The 15,880-nt window shown below is 36.5% G+C and overlaps 1 protein-coding gene across 1 annotated transcript; it reads right to left on the bottom strand.

Moving 5' to 3' along the window:
- Nucleotides 1-6,657: 6,657 nt before the first annotated feature.
- On the bottom strand, nucleotides 6,658-13,485 carry LOC128218227 (E3 ubiquitin-protein ligase TRIM33-like). The gene is made up of 4 exons (XM_052925835.1): nucleotides 13,339-13,485; nucleotides 11,572-12,569; nucleotides 11,157-11,273; nucleotides 6,658-8,700 (listed from the first exon to the last, which is right to left on the bottom strand). The coding sequence occupies exons 2-4, from the start codon at nucleotides 12,566-12,568 to the stop codon at nucleotides 7,853-7,855; spliced, it is 1,962 nt and encodes a 653-aa protein (XP_052781795.1). The 5' UTR covers nucleotide 12,569; nucleotides 13,339-13,485; the 3' UTR covers nucleotides 6,658-7,852.
- Nucleotides 13,486-15,880: the final 2,395 nt, after the last annotated feature.

Genomic DNA, 15,880 nt, shown 5'->3' on the forward strand with positions numbered 1-15,880 from the left:
GGTCCACGCTACATTAAACACTATTGTATTTGCTTACCGCAGATAACCAAACTAAAATACGTTACTCAACATATATTACACAAAACGTGTACCCTTTTGGTGCAGAAAGAACTATTCCCAATATCACGACAATACTCAAGTCATTTTTCAATCTCAACTGCCTTATGAGAGCATTAAATCATTAAAATCTTATCTTGTATTACTCTTTTTAAAAGCGCATTCTTGCCTAGAATATGTTGATTCGAGTAAATGATTGGTCTAGATGTTGTTGTTGTTTTTTAGAATGTTGATCAAGACATTATATGAGAAAAATACGCTAATAAAACGAATAAAGCATACAAGTGTAAATCATACTATACGTTTAAGTTGCAAAATAAGTTTAAGCTCAGGACAAACTTGATATATAAGTTGTTGTTTTATCAATTTACAGAGGGAAAAACGTTTTGCACTGGAATCTTAAAAAAGGTGGACATGAGCATGATCTATGTTCCATATCTTGAAACGATTACGGTAGATACCGTATTTGGGTATACACTTAAGAGGATATTATTGCAAGTAGTAAAAGTCATATGTTTCCACCATGCGTACTCACGGTCCTTTTGTAGATTAAGGTATATGGATATACACTCATCAGGGTCGTAGCCACACGCACGTGGCAGGGACAGGATGTCGTGACGGTCGCTCCATGTCGGAACTGATTTCTTGGAATACATATAATTCACCAAATCAGTTATAAGCATCCACAATATACACATTTGTTATCCGGGGAATGCACATCAGGCTGTTGGTTCCGATGCGCATACACCAATACATAGTTACAGTAACATGTACCGAACAATGGTAAGTGTTGCCAAAGTCTAGCAGAACATGAGCGGAAGGACATAGCCTGTATTTAAGTCGGCATCATTAACTGGTTGTTCAATTTTGAATTGGGATTTAAAATATTCTTTAGACATTATGCAACTTTTATACATTAAATGTAAGATAAAGAACATGCTAACATTTAATCGTTTTGTATATTTATATGCAAGCAAAGTCGTAGACAAGGTTATACAATTAAACCATACATTCACTTGATCCACGAGGCTCTTGACCATGCTATGGTGTAACTCCCAAGAAATCGGCATACGCACCCACGATCCCGTATTTTTGTCAAAGTACATGTGAACATTGTGCATTTTCTGAAATATATAGGTCTGTTATTTAAATGTTTAAAACTTTAAAGTGTTATCCGTAGGTTATACTCTGCCAAGTTTAGCTTACTTTATCATAAACAAAGAATTAGCCAGTTTTATACAAATGGCTGCAGATCTTTTGAAATGTATATTTAATCTAGAATTCCATGTTGGTATGGGATCACATCATTAAAAAACCTTTTTATTTCATTTGTTTTCTTTAAGGCCGCACTCTTACAGATTAACAGTTTTAATAATATTTTATCTTTTGTCCAGGAATGAGCAAATTTTGTGTAAACATCTGAAAACCAGCGATACAAGAATGCTGACAAAAGATTTCATCGCAGTTTTTCATATTTCTGTCGCAAATTAATGTTTTTGAAAAATGCATAAAACATCAATTTTTGAAAATAAATATGAAAACTTGCAATGTGATTTTTTCAGCAGTCTTATATCACTTGATGCTATGCATTTTCACATGCAATGTTACATATATACAGTATCCAGTGATGTGGATCATTCCATATATATGCTGCACATCTTTAATATTATAATTATAGAGTGTGCATCAAACTATATGCATGATAAGCTTAAAAGTTTGTATTAAATTGAGATTTGGTAAAAAAAAAATGCTACAAACTGACTGAATGCATACCGGTAATGCACGATTTCCACTTGATTCGCTCTTGCGGTGTATTTACTTATCTTGCTTATAAATAACACACGTAAACCGGAAATATGGAAATTTATATACCCATCCAGAAACCTGCAGTTCTGTGTAACAATCCGTCCCGCCTAGCATCTTGGATCCATGTCAAGATCTGAAATAAAAAAACAACATGAATAATCTATTTATTTATAAACAGGCTGTTTTCTTTCAGAAGCTTAAAATATGGTTGACATTTTTCTTTAAATGCAAGGTGGTTTCTGTTTTAATAAAGCCATTGCTTGAGCTCAAGTAGTCATCCGTCGTGGGGTTCAAGATCTGAACCTGTCCCACTTTTGCACCCAGGTGTACCGTACTAATATTATACCGTGAGTGTGTCCTAGTACTAACCCACAAAGGTCAGATTGTTTGCAAATTAAGTTATCAGGAACAGTTTGTCGAGCTGGTTGAACAATTCAACTGCAAGCTTCAAGTTATTTTAAGTTCTAAGGGCCTGTGAGCCAAGTTGATAGAGCACAAACTTGCAAACAGGAAGTCCCCAGTCCAAGTCCCATTACTAGCTGCAATGTTTTCAGAACCGCAAGAAAATTGAAAAAAAATGAAGTTTGGGACAAACAAGTCTCCCAACTGTGACCAATAGAGCTTATGCTTACCTTCTGGCTGCTCTGGATATTTTAAAAAAATACTTTTTGACCCATCCCACCCCCCGCATCACCACCCCAGGCAACTTTTAAATTTATAAGCTTCAATGTTGATTTAGAATTTCTGAACACTATTAGAGACATGATAATCTTGTAAATATAAGTCAAAGCAAGTTATTGAAAAATGATAAAAACTTTGACAGATGAAATAACAGATCAGCGTAAACGGTACCCCAGCGTAAACACTGTCATAAAATCAGTCTGTTTTTAGCTTGTTTGTTTTACTTAAAACACCGTAAAATTCAAATACCATGAGTCTAATGGTTGGATAGTATTTCAGTCTATATTCCAGTGTTCTTATCACAACAAAACTCTTAAAATGCATCGAAATAAGAGCATTTTGTTTTTCAAAACATTTTGAGAGTTGGCGCGAGGTTGCGTCCCCTGAAAATTTAGTCAAAACGGTTAATTTATTGACCGGGTTGCAGATTCCACTGAGTCGTCTTCTGTCTTGAAATTGGCAGTTGGTTTTGTTAAAATACGCCATAATAAATGAAAGATCGCCAATATAGAATATTTCTGTTGTTGTGGCGGCCATTTTTTAGTCTACGAAGTTCGTACGCCACCCTAAGAGCTTTCGTAGAAATTTTCGTACGAACAAGCACCTGTTTCTTCGACATCGTACAAAGTTTGTAAGCAAAACAGACTTCGTACGAAGTTTAATAAAACTGGCCCTTATTCTAGAAAAGCTTGGGAGTCCGGATTTATTCTAGCAAGTAATTTGGTTGGTGCCAAAAAAGGAAAAAGTCCAATGTCTTTAAATGTAACGGTCAGCTCGCGCAGGAAAAAAATCAAGATAAAATAAATCATCATTCTTAAGTAATGTATTTTAATCATATCCTTTGTGCTTTAGAATTATAGGTTTATTGCATAATTATTAATGTTCTTGTAAGCTATTAAATATTACTGGTGTTTTAAGCATTGAAAAAACGCACTCTTTCTTCGACCGAGACAGGCGGTAAATCGGTTTGTAACTTTTCAGCCGATTGCCCCTACTATGAACGCTGCCCTGAGCGGGCACCGTCCAAAAACGAAAGTAATAACTCCCGGCTTATGTTGAAGGGAACTTACATGTGTATCTTAGGAATGTGCTTGACTCGATTCACTTCCCCTTGAGTACTATTTTATCGTTTTCTATCACGTAAATGTTTCAAATGTTTGTGAACCACTAATGTTTGAAAGATTTAAAAAGATAAATTATTCCATTGTAATCACAAATTCTTTGTAGTAAATTGTAATCACAAATTCTTTGTAGTAAATAACCACGTTTCATCGTAAATCCAAAACTCGAGCTATATTTCAGAAGTCGTGTTCATCGTTTCGGTGCTTGTTACTTAAAAATTTATAACGAACTGCCTCGACTGTTGGCTGCTTTTACAACGGTCTGCCCGCGACCGTTGTCTGCTTTTATAAAGGATTGCCCGCGATTATTGGCTGCATTAAAACGGTCAGCAAGCACCCATCGGCTGCATCATTATGGGTTGTCCGTGACCATTGGCTGCAATATAAAGGGTTGCCTGCGACCATTGGCTGCAATATAACGGACTGACTGCGAACATTGGCTACAAAATAATAGTCTGTCCGTGATAATTGGCTGCTTTATAACGGTCATTCCGCGACCAATTGATACATAATAACGGCCTGCACGCGACCATTGGCTTGATTACAACGGTCTGCCCGCAGCCATTGACTTCTTTATTACGGTCTTCCCGCGACCATTGACTGCATTATATCGGCCTGCCCGCGATTATTGGCTGCATTATAACGGCCTGACCGCGACAATTGACTTCATTATAATGGATTGACTGAAAATATTGGCTGCATTATAACGGTCTGTCAGCGACCATTTGATGCATTTTAATGGCTTGCCTGCGACTATTGGCTGCATTATAACGGCCTGTCCGCGACCATTGGCTGCATTGTAACAATCTGCCTGCGACCATTGGCTGCATTAGAACGATCTGCCTGCACAATTTGGCTGCAATACAACGATCTGTCCGCGACCATTGGCTGCATTATAACGGCCTGTCCGCGACCATTGGCTGCATTACATCGGTCTGCCCGCGACTATTGACTGCATTAAACGCTCTGTCAGCGACTATTGACTGCATAATAATGGTCTGCCCGCGACTTTTGACTGCATCATAATTGTCTACCCGCGACTATTGACTGCATAATAATGGTCTGCCCGCGACTATTGACTACATAATAATGGTCTTTCCGCGACTATTGACTGCATAATAATGGTCTGCCCGCGACTATTGACTGCATTATAATGGTCTGCCCGCGACTATTGACTGCATTATAACGGTCTGCCCGCGACTAATGGCTGCATTATAACGACCTGCCCGCGACTATTGACTGCATGTTGACGCCCTGCCCGCGACTATTGAATGCATTATAACGGTCTGCACGTGACTATTGGCTGCATTATAACGGCGTGCCCGCGACTATTGACTACATTTTAACGATCTGCCCCCGACCTTTGGCTGCATTATTACGGTCTATCCGCGACCATTTGATGCATTATAACAGTCTGCCTACGACTGTTGGCTACATTACGGCCCAACACCGACGAGCGTTACATCAAAGGGAATGGCATTATAAGTTAATGTAATAACAAGTCCACTTGAGACGACTATAAGACTACGAGATAAAATTGAAGTAGATCCGCGATTAAATGTTTAGAAATATACGGACATCATTCACTGGCGGTTTAAAGGGAATGGCTGGGTGCTAGGGCGGGGAAAGGCGGTTTCCAAGTTAACTCGTCATGTCAATTTGATGGAAGGTTTATGCATAAATTCCACGTACCTTAATCCACCGGTTAGTACTTCTTACATATTTTATTGCCTTTATTTCTTAAAACAGATTCCAAATATACAACAGAAAAGGGTAAAACACACCCATGTACAGCATTAGTATCGTCTTTCCACTGATATTAGCCTCATTGTCTTGTAGGGGGTCATCCGAACCACATACCATCTTCAAGTCTGTACTATACGGTTGATGAGGAGAACGCTTTTTGGGTGCAAGTAACACCAATTCGGAATCGATTACTCGTTGTTGCCTTTTTTCTTAACACATAACGATAATCAAAGCATTGTTATACAATTTCAGACCATTGGCTACTTCTTTTGGGGTAATGAAGCTGAATGGCTTGTGATTTCAAAAACAGGCTGAACATGCTGGGTCTACTTGATCCACTTTCTTTAGTTTACATTTGCCAGAACCGATTTATATAATACAATACTTCCATTGATCCATATTATGGTTTAACTCAGCCGTGTGTCTTATCACGACTTGAAGTGTATCTTAGGTCCATTTATTATTTCATTTTTCTTTTAAAATGTTCAATATTTACAAACAATGGTTAAAGTATTCATCAAGAAAATGGCTCAGACACAATTTCTGTACACCATTAGTATCGTCTGTATATTGATATTAGCCTCATTGTCCTGAGGGTGGTCTTCCAAACCCAATACCACCTCTCAGCTTATACTTTGCGGCTGTTGAGAAGAGACCGGTCTTCCTACGTTGGTCCCCAATATTACGATCAATCTGATGCAAAATGTTGGAACCGCCTATGATATTTTACTATTCTAAACATGTTTGAGATTAAGAGCTGCGCACGATAACCATGGCCAGAACGGATGAATATAATGCAAGTGGACCATTGATGCAAAACATCAAAGGGTGCCGTTAAATAGCTTGTAGAACAGCATGCTATAAATAATATGTATATTGTATAGTAAGGGACATAAATAGACGAAAACATCATTATTTACCAATGTATGATTTAATACCACGTAAAAGCTCAATTGCCTACATTTTCTACTTTCTTTTCACTGCAAAATTTTGCTTAATGAAATAAAGCACTGAAGGTTGAATTACCCTAAGAAATTTCGACAAGTTAGGAATTGACCGGGTTTTTAGGTATCTATCATGTGTTTCCGGTACGGATAGAAAAATCCGACCCGAGGGCACGCGCGTATGCCGATAACGAGGCTTGCCGAGTTACCCGTCACGCAGCGTGCCCGAGGGTCGGATTTTTCGATCCGGACCGGAAACACATGATTGATATTTTTTCTTGCATACCTAAAATAATAAATTTGTGGGAAAATTGACGTAGAAAATGAACTTTTGTACAATTACACCAAAAAGCGCGTGCGACGTTGTTTACCGACGTCATAGAGTGCAGTAATTTTGAATAACTAAAAATAGCGTTTTTTAACGATTATTTATGTTCAATTTTAATTAAAAGTCTTGCAAACATATATATTTGATTGCGCTTTATTGAAATGGCATAAAATATTGTTCATAAACCATACAATAAATGAAATAAGAAGTGGCGCGTTGTTGCGCGTGACTCATCTTACATGGGGTATGTAAGATGGGTTTTTCCAGCACTGGTCACATGACCGGAAACACACGTCCGGTATGCAAGAATGTATGATCCAGGAAGCACGTTTTAAACATGTGCGTCAGATGTTGGTAATTTTTACATTCATATTATCCTTGACAGTGATTTTTGATGCGGTTGTTTATTCTTTTGTTCTGTCAATGATGGATATATCTGCTACCGCTATAATAATGAACTAGCTTATACCGTATTTTCTTAAGAGGCTTTCATTTCAATCATTTGAGTTTTCACCAATGTTGACTTTTGTACGTTCTTGTGAAGTCAAATTAAAACTCATAGCATGCGTGACTGTCATAGAGCAGATGTTGTTTATTTCAAAATGAACCGGCCGAATGACGTCATATTTTCAGATGACGTCCCGAAAACCTCGTCAAACAGAAACGCGGATTTTAATTAAAATTTTTAGTTTTTAATTCAGCATACGTACGACAAAACATCACCTGGGCCGGTAGCGCGTTTCTATGGTTGCATAATATCATTTTTTCGCACTAGGCTATTCATGCTATTCTAATTAAGGCAGTCAATAGAAAAATGTTTCCTCTTTCAAATGGTACAAATTTTAATATGTTGCAACTAGTATGAAACAAATTATGGGACCAGTCTACGTAATTATTGATCATCCCTCGTATAACTATATATATGCATTGATATTTAAGAATATTTTAGAAGGTAACCAAAAATGTTTTGTTTGCATAGCAAAGATAACCATATTACAATTATTTTATCTGTTCCACATTGATTAGGATTAAAGGAAAGGTCCTTAAATTATAATACAATTTATGCCGAATTAACTCTTTTAGTAACACTAAAAAACATATGCCTTTTCATAAAGACACATAACATATTTTTAAACTGATATCAATTTATGTTAAAGTTAATGCAATTGTTACGCAACTTTGAAGACTTTCACGAAATTCTCCAATTCAGGTATACTTGGTGGACTGCAGGTGACAAACATCATCTTCCTCTGTGGACAGTAAGCCACACTGTATGGACACTCTATCCCCTCTTCCTTCCCCAGTAGTTGGGTTATCTTGCCGTTGAGCGTGTCCAGTAACAGGATGTTTTCACTGTCCATCCCACACACGAGCAGCTGGTTGTCCCCAATGGCTGCCAGACCACGTGGGTATTTCAGTATCGGGTCTTGGTATGACTGGAGCACCTCTAGTGAGATGCTCAGTTTGGTTATGGTGTTGGTGCCCGAGTCTGATACATATATGGCCGGAGTTGGACTCTCTCTGGTCACTGTCAGATACAACGAATGCTGAAACAAAGGTTTTCCACTGCTGTTTTTGTCCACACTCTTCTTCACCTTTCCCTTCATGTCAATCAACATAACCTTAGCTGGGGAGGTGAAGGACACTATCAAGTTGTCATCACAAAAATCAATTCCATAACATAGTCCATCTACTTTAACGACATCCTGTAGCGTGACATTTCCCTGCGTAGAAACGAACTGTATCTTCTTCGAACCAGGCAGAGTGACGGCTGCCCTGTTCCCGGGCAGGAGACACAGGCCCCACGGCACACATGGCAGTTTCACCAGCTTGTTATTCTTGGTGTCCACCAGCTTCAATGAGCAATTATTGCGATCTACCAGTATGAGACTGTCCCCGGTCAGGAGGGTCACATTGGTTAGCCAGCAGTCACTGCCATCACCTGATGTCTTCACTGAAATGTCAGGCTGCCTGCTGAACTTGGCCTGGCTTAGATCTGCTTTGCTGCTGAAGTGGGCTGAAAGTAAACATCACCATAAAAAAACACAAATCAAAAACATGTTTTGTTTCATCACATTTTAAAATGAATAATAATAATAAATATTTTTATTCAAAATTTTATAATACATGTAAATCCTTTTGTCGATAGTCTATATATTTCACCGCAATGATATACAAAATGACGTAAAATATTATAAGTAGTTGCCTATCTATTTAAAAAATAATAATATAAGTATGCGTCAATTTTCGCATAACGAGTTTTCATTGAATACAATGCAATTAAAAAACATCTTAAAGCACACTGGTCAGTCGAGGACATATAATATATAAGATAACTATTTGATCATTTTACTGAAAAATATCTATAACATTACATTATTTTGGGAAATAGTTAGCACTCTTTTTAACGATTCATTCAACAATTCATTTCAACGAAACCTTCTTACAATAGCGCAATGGTCTATAAACATTCACTTTGTGCAGTGTAAAATCGTTTTTGGAATGAGTTCTGTGGAATATTAACTTTTATACAGGGGAAGACGTTTCTTATGTTGTTAGAACTTGTGTCCAACCCATTTGCTTTTTGTATGCTCTATATTATTGTTGTAAATACCGATCATATTGAAAGAAAAAAGGCAATAAAACATGTTTAAATCAATCAACTTTTATACATATGAACTTTCATTATGTGTTTTTTACTTTTAAAAAAGGTTTCTACAAAAAAATATAAATCATCATTGCTGTAGCAGTGATGGTATAAACTGATTAGGGTCAATATTAAGCAATAAAAACTAAATGTATTTATCAACAACTAATTGGTTTATTAGTGATGCGCTTTGGTCTGGAAGGTTGTATTAGAATGGAGCAAATATTTGCATATTTGGATTTCATGAGGCGCAAGACCACTGAAATTAATATCTGCAAGAATCCACGAGAGTTGAATACGACATTCCGGATCAAAACGCAATATTAGTTACCCTTATCATGTATATATATATATATATATATATATATATATATATATATATATATATATATATATATATATATATATATATATATATATATATATATATTACTGGCTTAGTCACTTAAAAGACACATATTTTTATGATAAATGCAATATTAATTACGCAACATTTTGTATTATGACGTAATTTCAGCATAGTCTCATTTGTTTATGATGTGACGTCAGCAGAGTAGAATACAGCCGTGTTGTACTGACAGAAGTTGAATACGGGTAACCGAATTTTACGATATGTAGCGCCTGGAATTATGACTGTTTTGTAATACCAACACAGCACAGTATATAACATTCAAAAAGATACGCCTTAATGTTTGTAAGTGAGCTATAACAACCCTTAACAAAATGAGCTTATAGAAACCATTTAAAGTGTTCATTTATAATCAGTGCTATACTGATAAGATCATGTTTACTATTCAGATTTCAACATATTTTTTGCGAAAATGCATGGAAACCAGTTACATAAGACTGCTGACTTAGATGGCATATTTTTAAATTTAAAAAATTAAAGTTTTATGCATTTTTCTTAAGCCGTGAGTAACGGTTTAAGCCATAAAACCTTAATTTTCGAAAGGAAAAATGAAAATCTGCGATCTGATCTTTTGCCATCAACCTTTTACCATTGGTTTGCAGGTATTTACGCATATATTTGCTCTTTCCAAGTTAAAAAAAATAAAATCAAAAACGATAAATCTGTGAGAGTGCAGCTTTAAACAAAACTCAACTCTTAAATTACATTAACAGTGTTTCGTAACGTCATGGTTAACGTTTCAATACAATACGTTTAAAAATACGTTAGTTTATTTAATATTGCGCAAAAACGAAGTCGGTAAGGTACACTTTCGTTATCAAGCGATTTATAATAAAACATTGAATGCATGCATTTATAACAATCAAAACTTAAACGAACATTTTCTTCACAAATTAAGAAAGGCGCGCAAAAAGTGACGTTTTATACGAATTTCAAATTAAAAACGGAAAACAAGAGAAAGAACAAAAATGTCCGTGAACGTTTTTACAAGACGTACTTGAGGTGGAAATTTCATAGCGATGAACGAACAATTGATGAATATATCGGTTATTATAACTGGAACGCCTAAAAAATGACTCAGAATTAACGTCACCCGGTTCCGAATATTGAAAAGGTAAAAACAGTCCCTTACTGGACATATGTTCTTCTATTCGTATATCAATTTTCTGGCACTAACTCGAAAATTCTCTCAGAGTCGCGTTCCACCTTAGTTTATTTGGATCTTAATTTTATTTGAGGAATACGATTGTCGTAGTATTTATTTACATTACATTTGTTAAATACTTTACAACATAGTTTGTTAACGTACTTTCATCGTTCCTGGTTAGCATGAGTGACGTCAACACGATTTTGAAAACAGATTCAACAACTTCAATACTTAAAGAAATGTCAAAATTGTCTGCGGTTGTACACAAACCTTTCTGTGATACACCTTGCATGTGTTTTTGTTGTTGCTGCATCGTCTCTAGTTGCCGTGGCTGCTGCTCGTTTTGTTGTTGTCGTTCTTGCTGCCCTACCGCCGAAGTTGATTCGCCTGGAAATATGATGGTTGTAAATTAAGTAAAATATATATACCGTATTGTTATACCTACACAAGTTTATATCATTCAAAAAAGTGTATTTGGATCTCAATTTTATTTGCGAAATACTATTTGTCGAAGTATCTCATTTTGTCACCTTTGTAAAGCACTTGGTGAACTTTACAACATAGTTTTTAAACTAACGTTAACGCGCCTAGTTAAATTGAGCGACGTCAACAGGGTTTTTTGAAATCAGACTCATCAACTGAATTACTTTGGAAATGTAAAATTAGTCGGTGGTTGTACGCAAACCTTTTTGTGATAAGGCTTTCATGTGTTTCTGGTGTTGTTGCATCGTATCATGTTGCCGATGTTCCTGCTTCGTCTGCTGTTGTCGTTGCTGTTGCCCTGACGCCGACGTTGATCCGCCCTCTTCCAACAGTCCTATTGTTTTTTCAGAAGCCATTAACTGCTCAGTTGAGGGGTCCCTGTGAAACTTGCATCGGGGAACTTCACTCCTCCTGCTCACCTCTTCCATGGCTGCCTGGAGACCTGCCAGCTCTTTTATAGCTCGCTTTCTTACTATTAACAGCCGAGTGATGTTGTCGTCCTGTGCTTGTAGCTCCGACTTTAGTTTCTCAATGGATGATTTCATGTTCGTGAATTGTGATTTCAGTTCATTTAAAAAGGTCTTGGATGTTCTTTTTTTCTCATCAATTTCTGCCAAGAGTTCGTTTTCCCTTTTATCCAGGTACTGGTAAATTTCATTCCTAAAAATGCGAAGCTCATTGATATTGGTAAGGCTTTCTTCTTCAACTGATTTCATGATCGCTTGTACGTCGTGTGAAAGTTTGCCAATGTCATTGGACGCCTGGACAAGTCCTGTTTTCAGGCTGTTGTATTCTGTACCCTTCTCGTATCGTTTAGCAAGTTGAGAAATCCTTTCAATAATACATGAGCGGTGGGTTTTGTCAGCCAGACATTCTCCACATAGAAGTGCCTCGTGATGGGGACAGTAATATTTTATGAAATCTTTAGTATGGAACTGACATGTCTCTGTAAACGTATCATCCTCACTATCAGCATGGAATGAAGAAGGCATACTGCTCTTGTCCTGAAGGACGTGGCTCTTGGTCAGCTTCATGTTCCTGTGTACCCGGGCGCAACTGTGACACAAAAACTCATTGCAAACGGTACAAAAGGCATCAGGAAGGATTCTCTTCCCATCCTCAGCACATGGCTGACAATAAGTGTGGTCATGGGACGACCCTGTAGCCTCGGGCGCGATTCTCCCTGGAACTGCATCCATCCTGTGTTCAAAAACATATTTTCATTGTCAAATATACTTTTTGCTAATTTATTTCTTATTGAGGAATGGTCTTTAATATAAAAAAACATATTCTCATTGTCATATTAACACTTGGCTAATCCAGTTCTTTACGAGGTATAGTCTTTATTTTAAGTAAAACTAACTTCTATTTAATGGTAGAACATAATTATTAAATTGGAAACACTAGCGGTTCCTGAGGCGTTGCTCCATCCATCTATTCATCCATCCCATCCATTCATCCATCAATCCATCATCAATCCATCCATTAATGTCAAACACCTACTCTGGGGACCTAGACATTAAGAGCTCTGCAAGAATGTCAGTAAAAGTTGTGAAAGAAACAGTACTTTTTTAAAAACAGTTAAAATAAGGAGGTAGAGATGAGGTTTAAAAAATACCTTAACCATCAAAGCGAACAGCTTTAAAAACACAAACTACAATAATTTTATTTCAGACTGAAGGCGGCCTAAATGTTTTAGGACGGTCCAATACCCAAAATAGTTGTGAGTCTATTGATTCGTTCTGATGAAGCCGGGCTGCACGTTCTCATTTTTGACCCCAAAATCAGGTCCTTATAAATAAATGCCAATAGTCTTTATAAGATATTTGTGATGGCCACATATAAACATAACAATGCCCACTGACATAAACGTTTTTCTGAACGCCAATTATTGTTGCTATCCCAAGTGTGCACTCACTAAATTTAAATCCTGGCACCGCCCTCAGAAAAAATACTGTTTTAAACTTACTTTTGTTGACTGTTGAAAGCAAGTCCGTTCCGATAGTTACTCGAATATCTTAAGTACACAACTTATTCCCTTTAAATGTGGTTGTCGCCAATGATTTTAATAGTCGCTGTTTGGAGAGAAAGGGTCAACGTATTTTGTGTGACTTCGAAAACGAAAGTAGCAACTTTCTTGATAAGAAATAAGGGAGGCTATCATTGGTAGTGCTAAAACCCGGTATCCGGTTATGTTGTTACCGGGCTGAGTGATCAATAGTTTTAGCATGGAATTGTAACTATTCTTGTTTCCCAAAGCTAATCCTCCGATTCAAACAAAATTATACCGTTTTAATATACACACGTTACTTCGGAAACAATAGAGTCATTTGTCTGTTATATGAATTTCAATATGAGCTCAAAATTCACCTTTAATTTTTACCTGCATAGGAAAACTCAGTTTACAGTATGTGAATTCCTGGCTATATATATTAGATCAGATGATCACTTGACTTAAATCATAAACATAATGATTTATTGATTTAAACAATAAAAATGCAATGTCAATATTATTCTTCATACTCTACATTGTATGCGTTTCTTAACAACCTTCTTTGTGTGTGTTGTATGCAAAGTTGAAAACCCTTCTTTGCCAATGTTGTATGCGTTAGTCTATTTTTGTTGTAAGCATTTCATTCTGCGCACCAACGCCGTGAAATACATGTGTGTTAAACATCATTATTAAGATTGAAATTTAGAATGCAAGATTGGTTGTGTACGGGGTTCTACCAACACATTATTATAATGGAAGTCTATAATGAAGAATGATTGTGTGATATAATATGTTACGATATTTTTTCGTTTATCTGATGCCATAAAAGTTAATAACATTTATGTGGATTTACTTATGACCAGTATGATTTACAATTTATAATTTCTTTAATTTCATAAAAAATAGAGTTATACTTTGCCATTGAATTTTACATTCAGAGTTAAGCATCAGCCGGCTATTAATAACTGTTCATTCAAAACTTGTTCAAGCACCTAATTTAGTTCGTAAATTATTCACTGGGAAATGTGCTTATTTTGGAAATAAGATATGAGAAAGAATACTTTAAATAGGTTGTTTTGAATAATTTATGTCATGAAACTATTATATAATAACTTACCTACAGGCTTGTTATAAAATTGTTTAGCTTTGTCTTCCAATTGATTTAATAACCAAATTAAACTGTGCTATGTATATTTATATTCATATTTTACAAACCATACATGGGTCGTCCTACAGCGGAAGTCTATCCTGAAGACTGATTGGCTGAAGGCCGCATCGTACCGAAAGTCGTTAAAAGTAGCTCCCTTGCCTGACGCTCGGGATTTAAATGGAAGTGCTTGGTAAAATGGTGTAATCAACCCAGAAATGTTGTATCCCGTATATCGGTGCTTTACACCGAGCACGTTAAAAAAAACAAAGGGTCTCTTTGCAAATAGCTAGAGTATCGCAACCCAGATCTCTTGTATCTCACTCTGTTTTTTTAAGTCTTTCAGTGTCTGGATTTGACTGCGAATTGCTATCACTTTTATCTCATGTCACTTATGGCCTTTAAACACAATTTAAGTCGTGATGGCGCCACGGCGGGGACAAGCAATAATGCAGCCAATAGGCACCGGCAGACCTTGATAAACTCAAATAAACTAACAAAAACCATACTTGGGCCGTTTTTTTCTATCTTCTTAAAAACCGAATGAATCATTTTCTTGAAATTATCTGTCCTCAGACGATGTTTTCATTTTTTATTTTTTTTCCGACGTCAGCTTTGTTAAGTAAGTGCATGCCCTGTGGACCATTCACGTTGTTTTACAGTAGGTTTTCAATTTAAAACTACTTGAGATTTGTTTTTTATTTTATGATACTGAACTGTTAATTGTGACACTCAGCGAAATTATTTGAAACTGACTAAAGGCACTTATAGTTTCCAATTTATATAGTTAACTTTGATACAGTATAACTGCCATTTTAATGACTTGAATTTTGAATAGACTGTATTGAAAATGAACACATCTGAGTCGTTTTTCATTCCAAACCTTTGCCTGTGTCGAACCTGTCGATTCATGTAACCGCCACTGCGGCTTTCACCACTCGTTAAATAAGACAGTTCGGTTACAGTTGCACAGAGGGTATAGCAATGCCTGTTCTGATTTGTGTACATGTTTCACTGTTTTAATATCAGTTTTGACCAATATAGATGTAGTGACGTAGGATGGGCGTGGTCATAAAAGAAAAGGGTCATGACAACATTTGTACAGTTCGAGGATGTAAGGATCATATCAATCCTTGAACAATTGATGTCGACGGTGCGGGGCGTATAGTCTAAAATAAAAGACGTGTTATACGCGATTCTTCCAATCCCTTACGTACGTGAAGGATTCTATATCAAAAATTGTAATAAATCTGTAAACGTATTGATCTGAATCCTATTGCATTGTGCCCTCTTACCCCTTATGCGATCTGAGTATCCTGCTGTGCAGTTTTGGGGTTTTTACTATAATAAATCACACACATGGACCCTAAA

This window comes from Mya arenaria, chromosome 14 (genome assembly GCF_026914265.1).
Source record: "Mya arenaria isolate MELC-2E11 chromosome 14, ASM2691426v1".
NCBI classification, from domain to species: Eukaryota; Metazoa; Mollusca; class Bivalvia; order Myida; family Myidae; genus Mya; species Mya arenaria.

Bases quoted from the DNA above. Each gene is read 5' to 3' on its own strand.
- LOC128218227 (XM_052925835.1), bottom strand. From the start codon at position 12,568: ATGGATGCAGTTCCAGGGAGAATCGCGCCCGAGGCTACAGGGTCGTCC. The intron at 11,274-11,571 runs GTTTGCGTACAA...TCATATTTCCAG, and splicing joins GAAAGCCTTATCACAAAAAG to GCGAATCAACTTCGGCGGTA. The intron at 8,701-11,156 runs GTTTGTGTACAA...GTTTACTTTCAG, and splicing joins GCAAGGTGTATCACAGAAAG to CCCACTTCAGCAGCAAAGCA.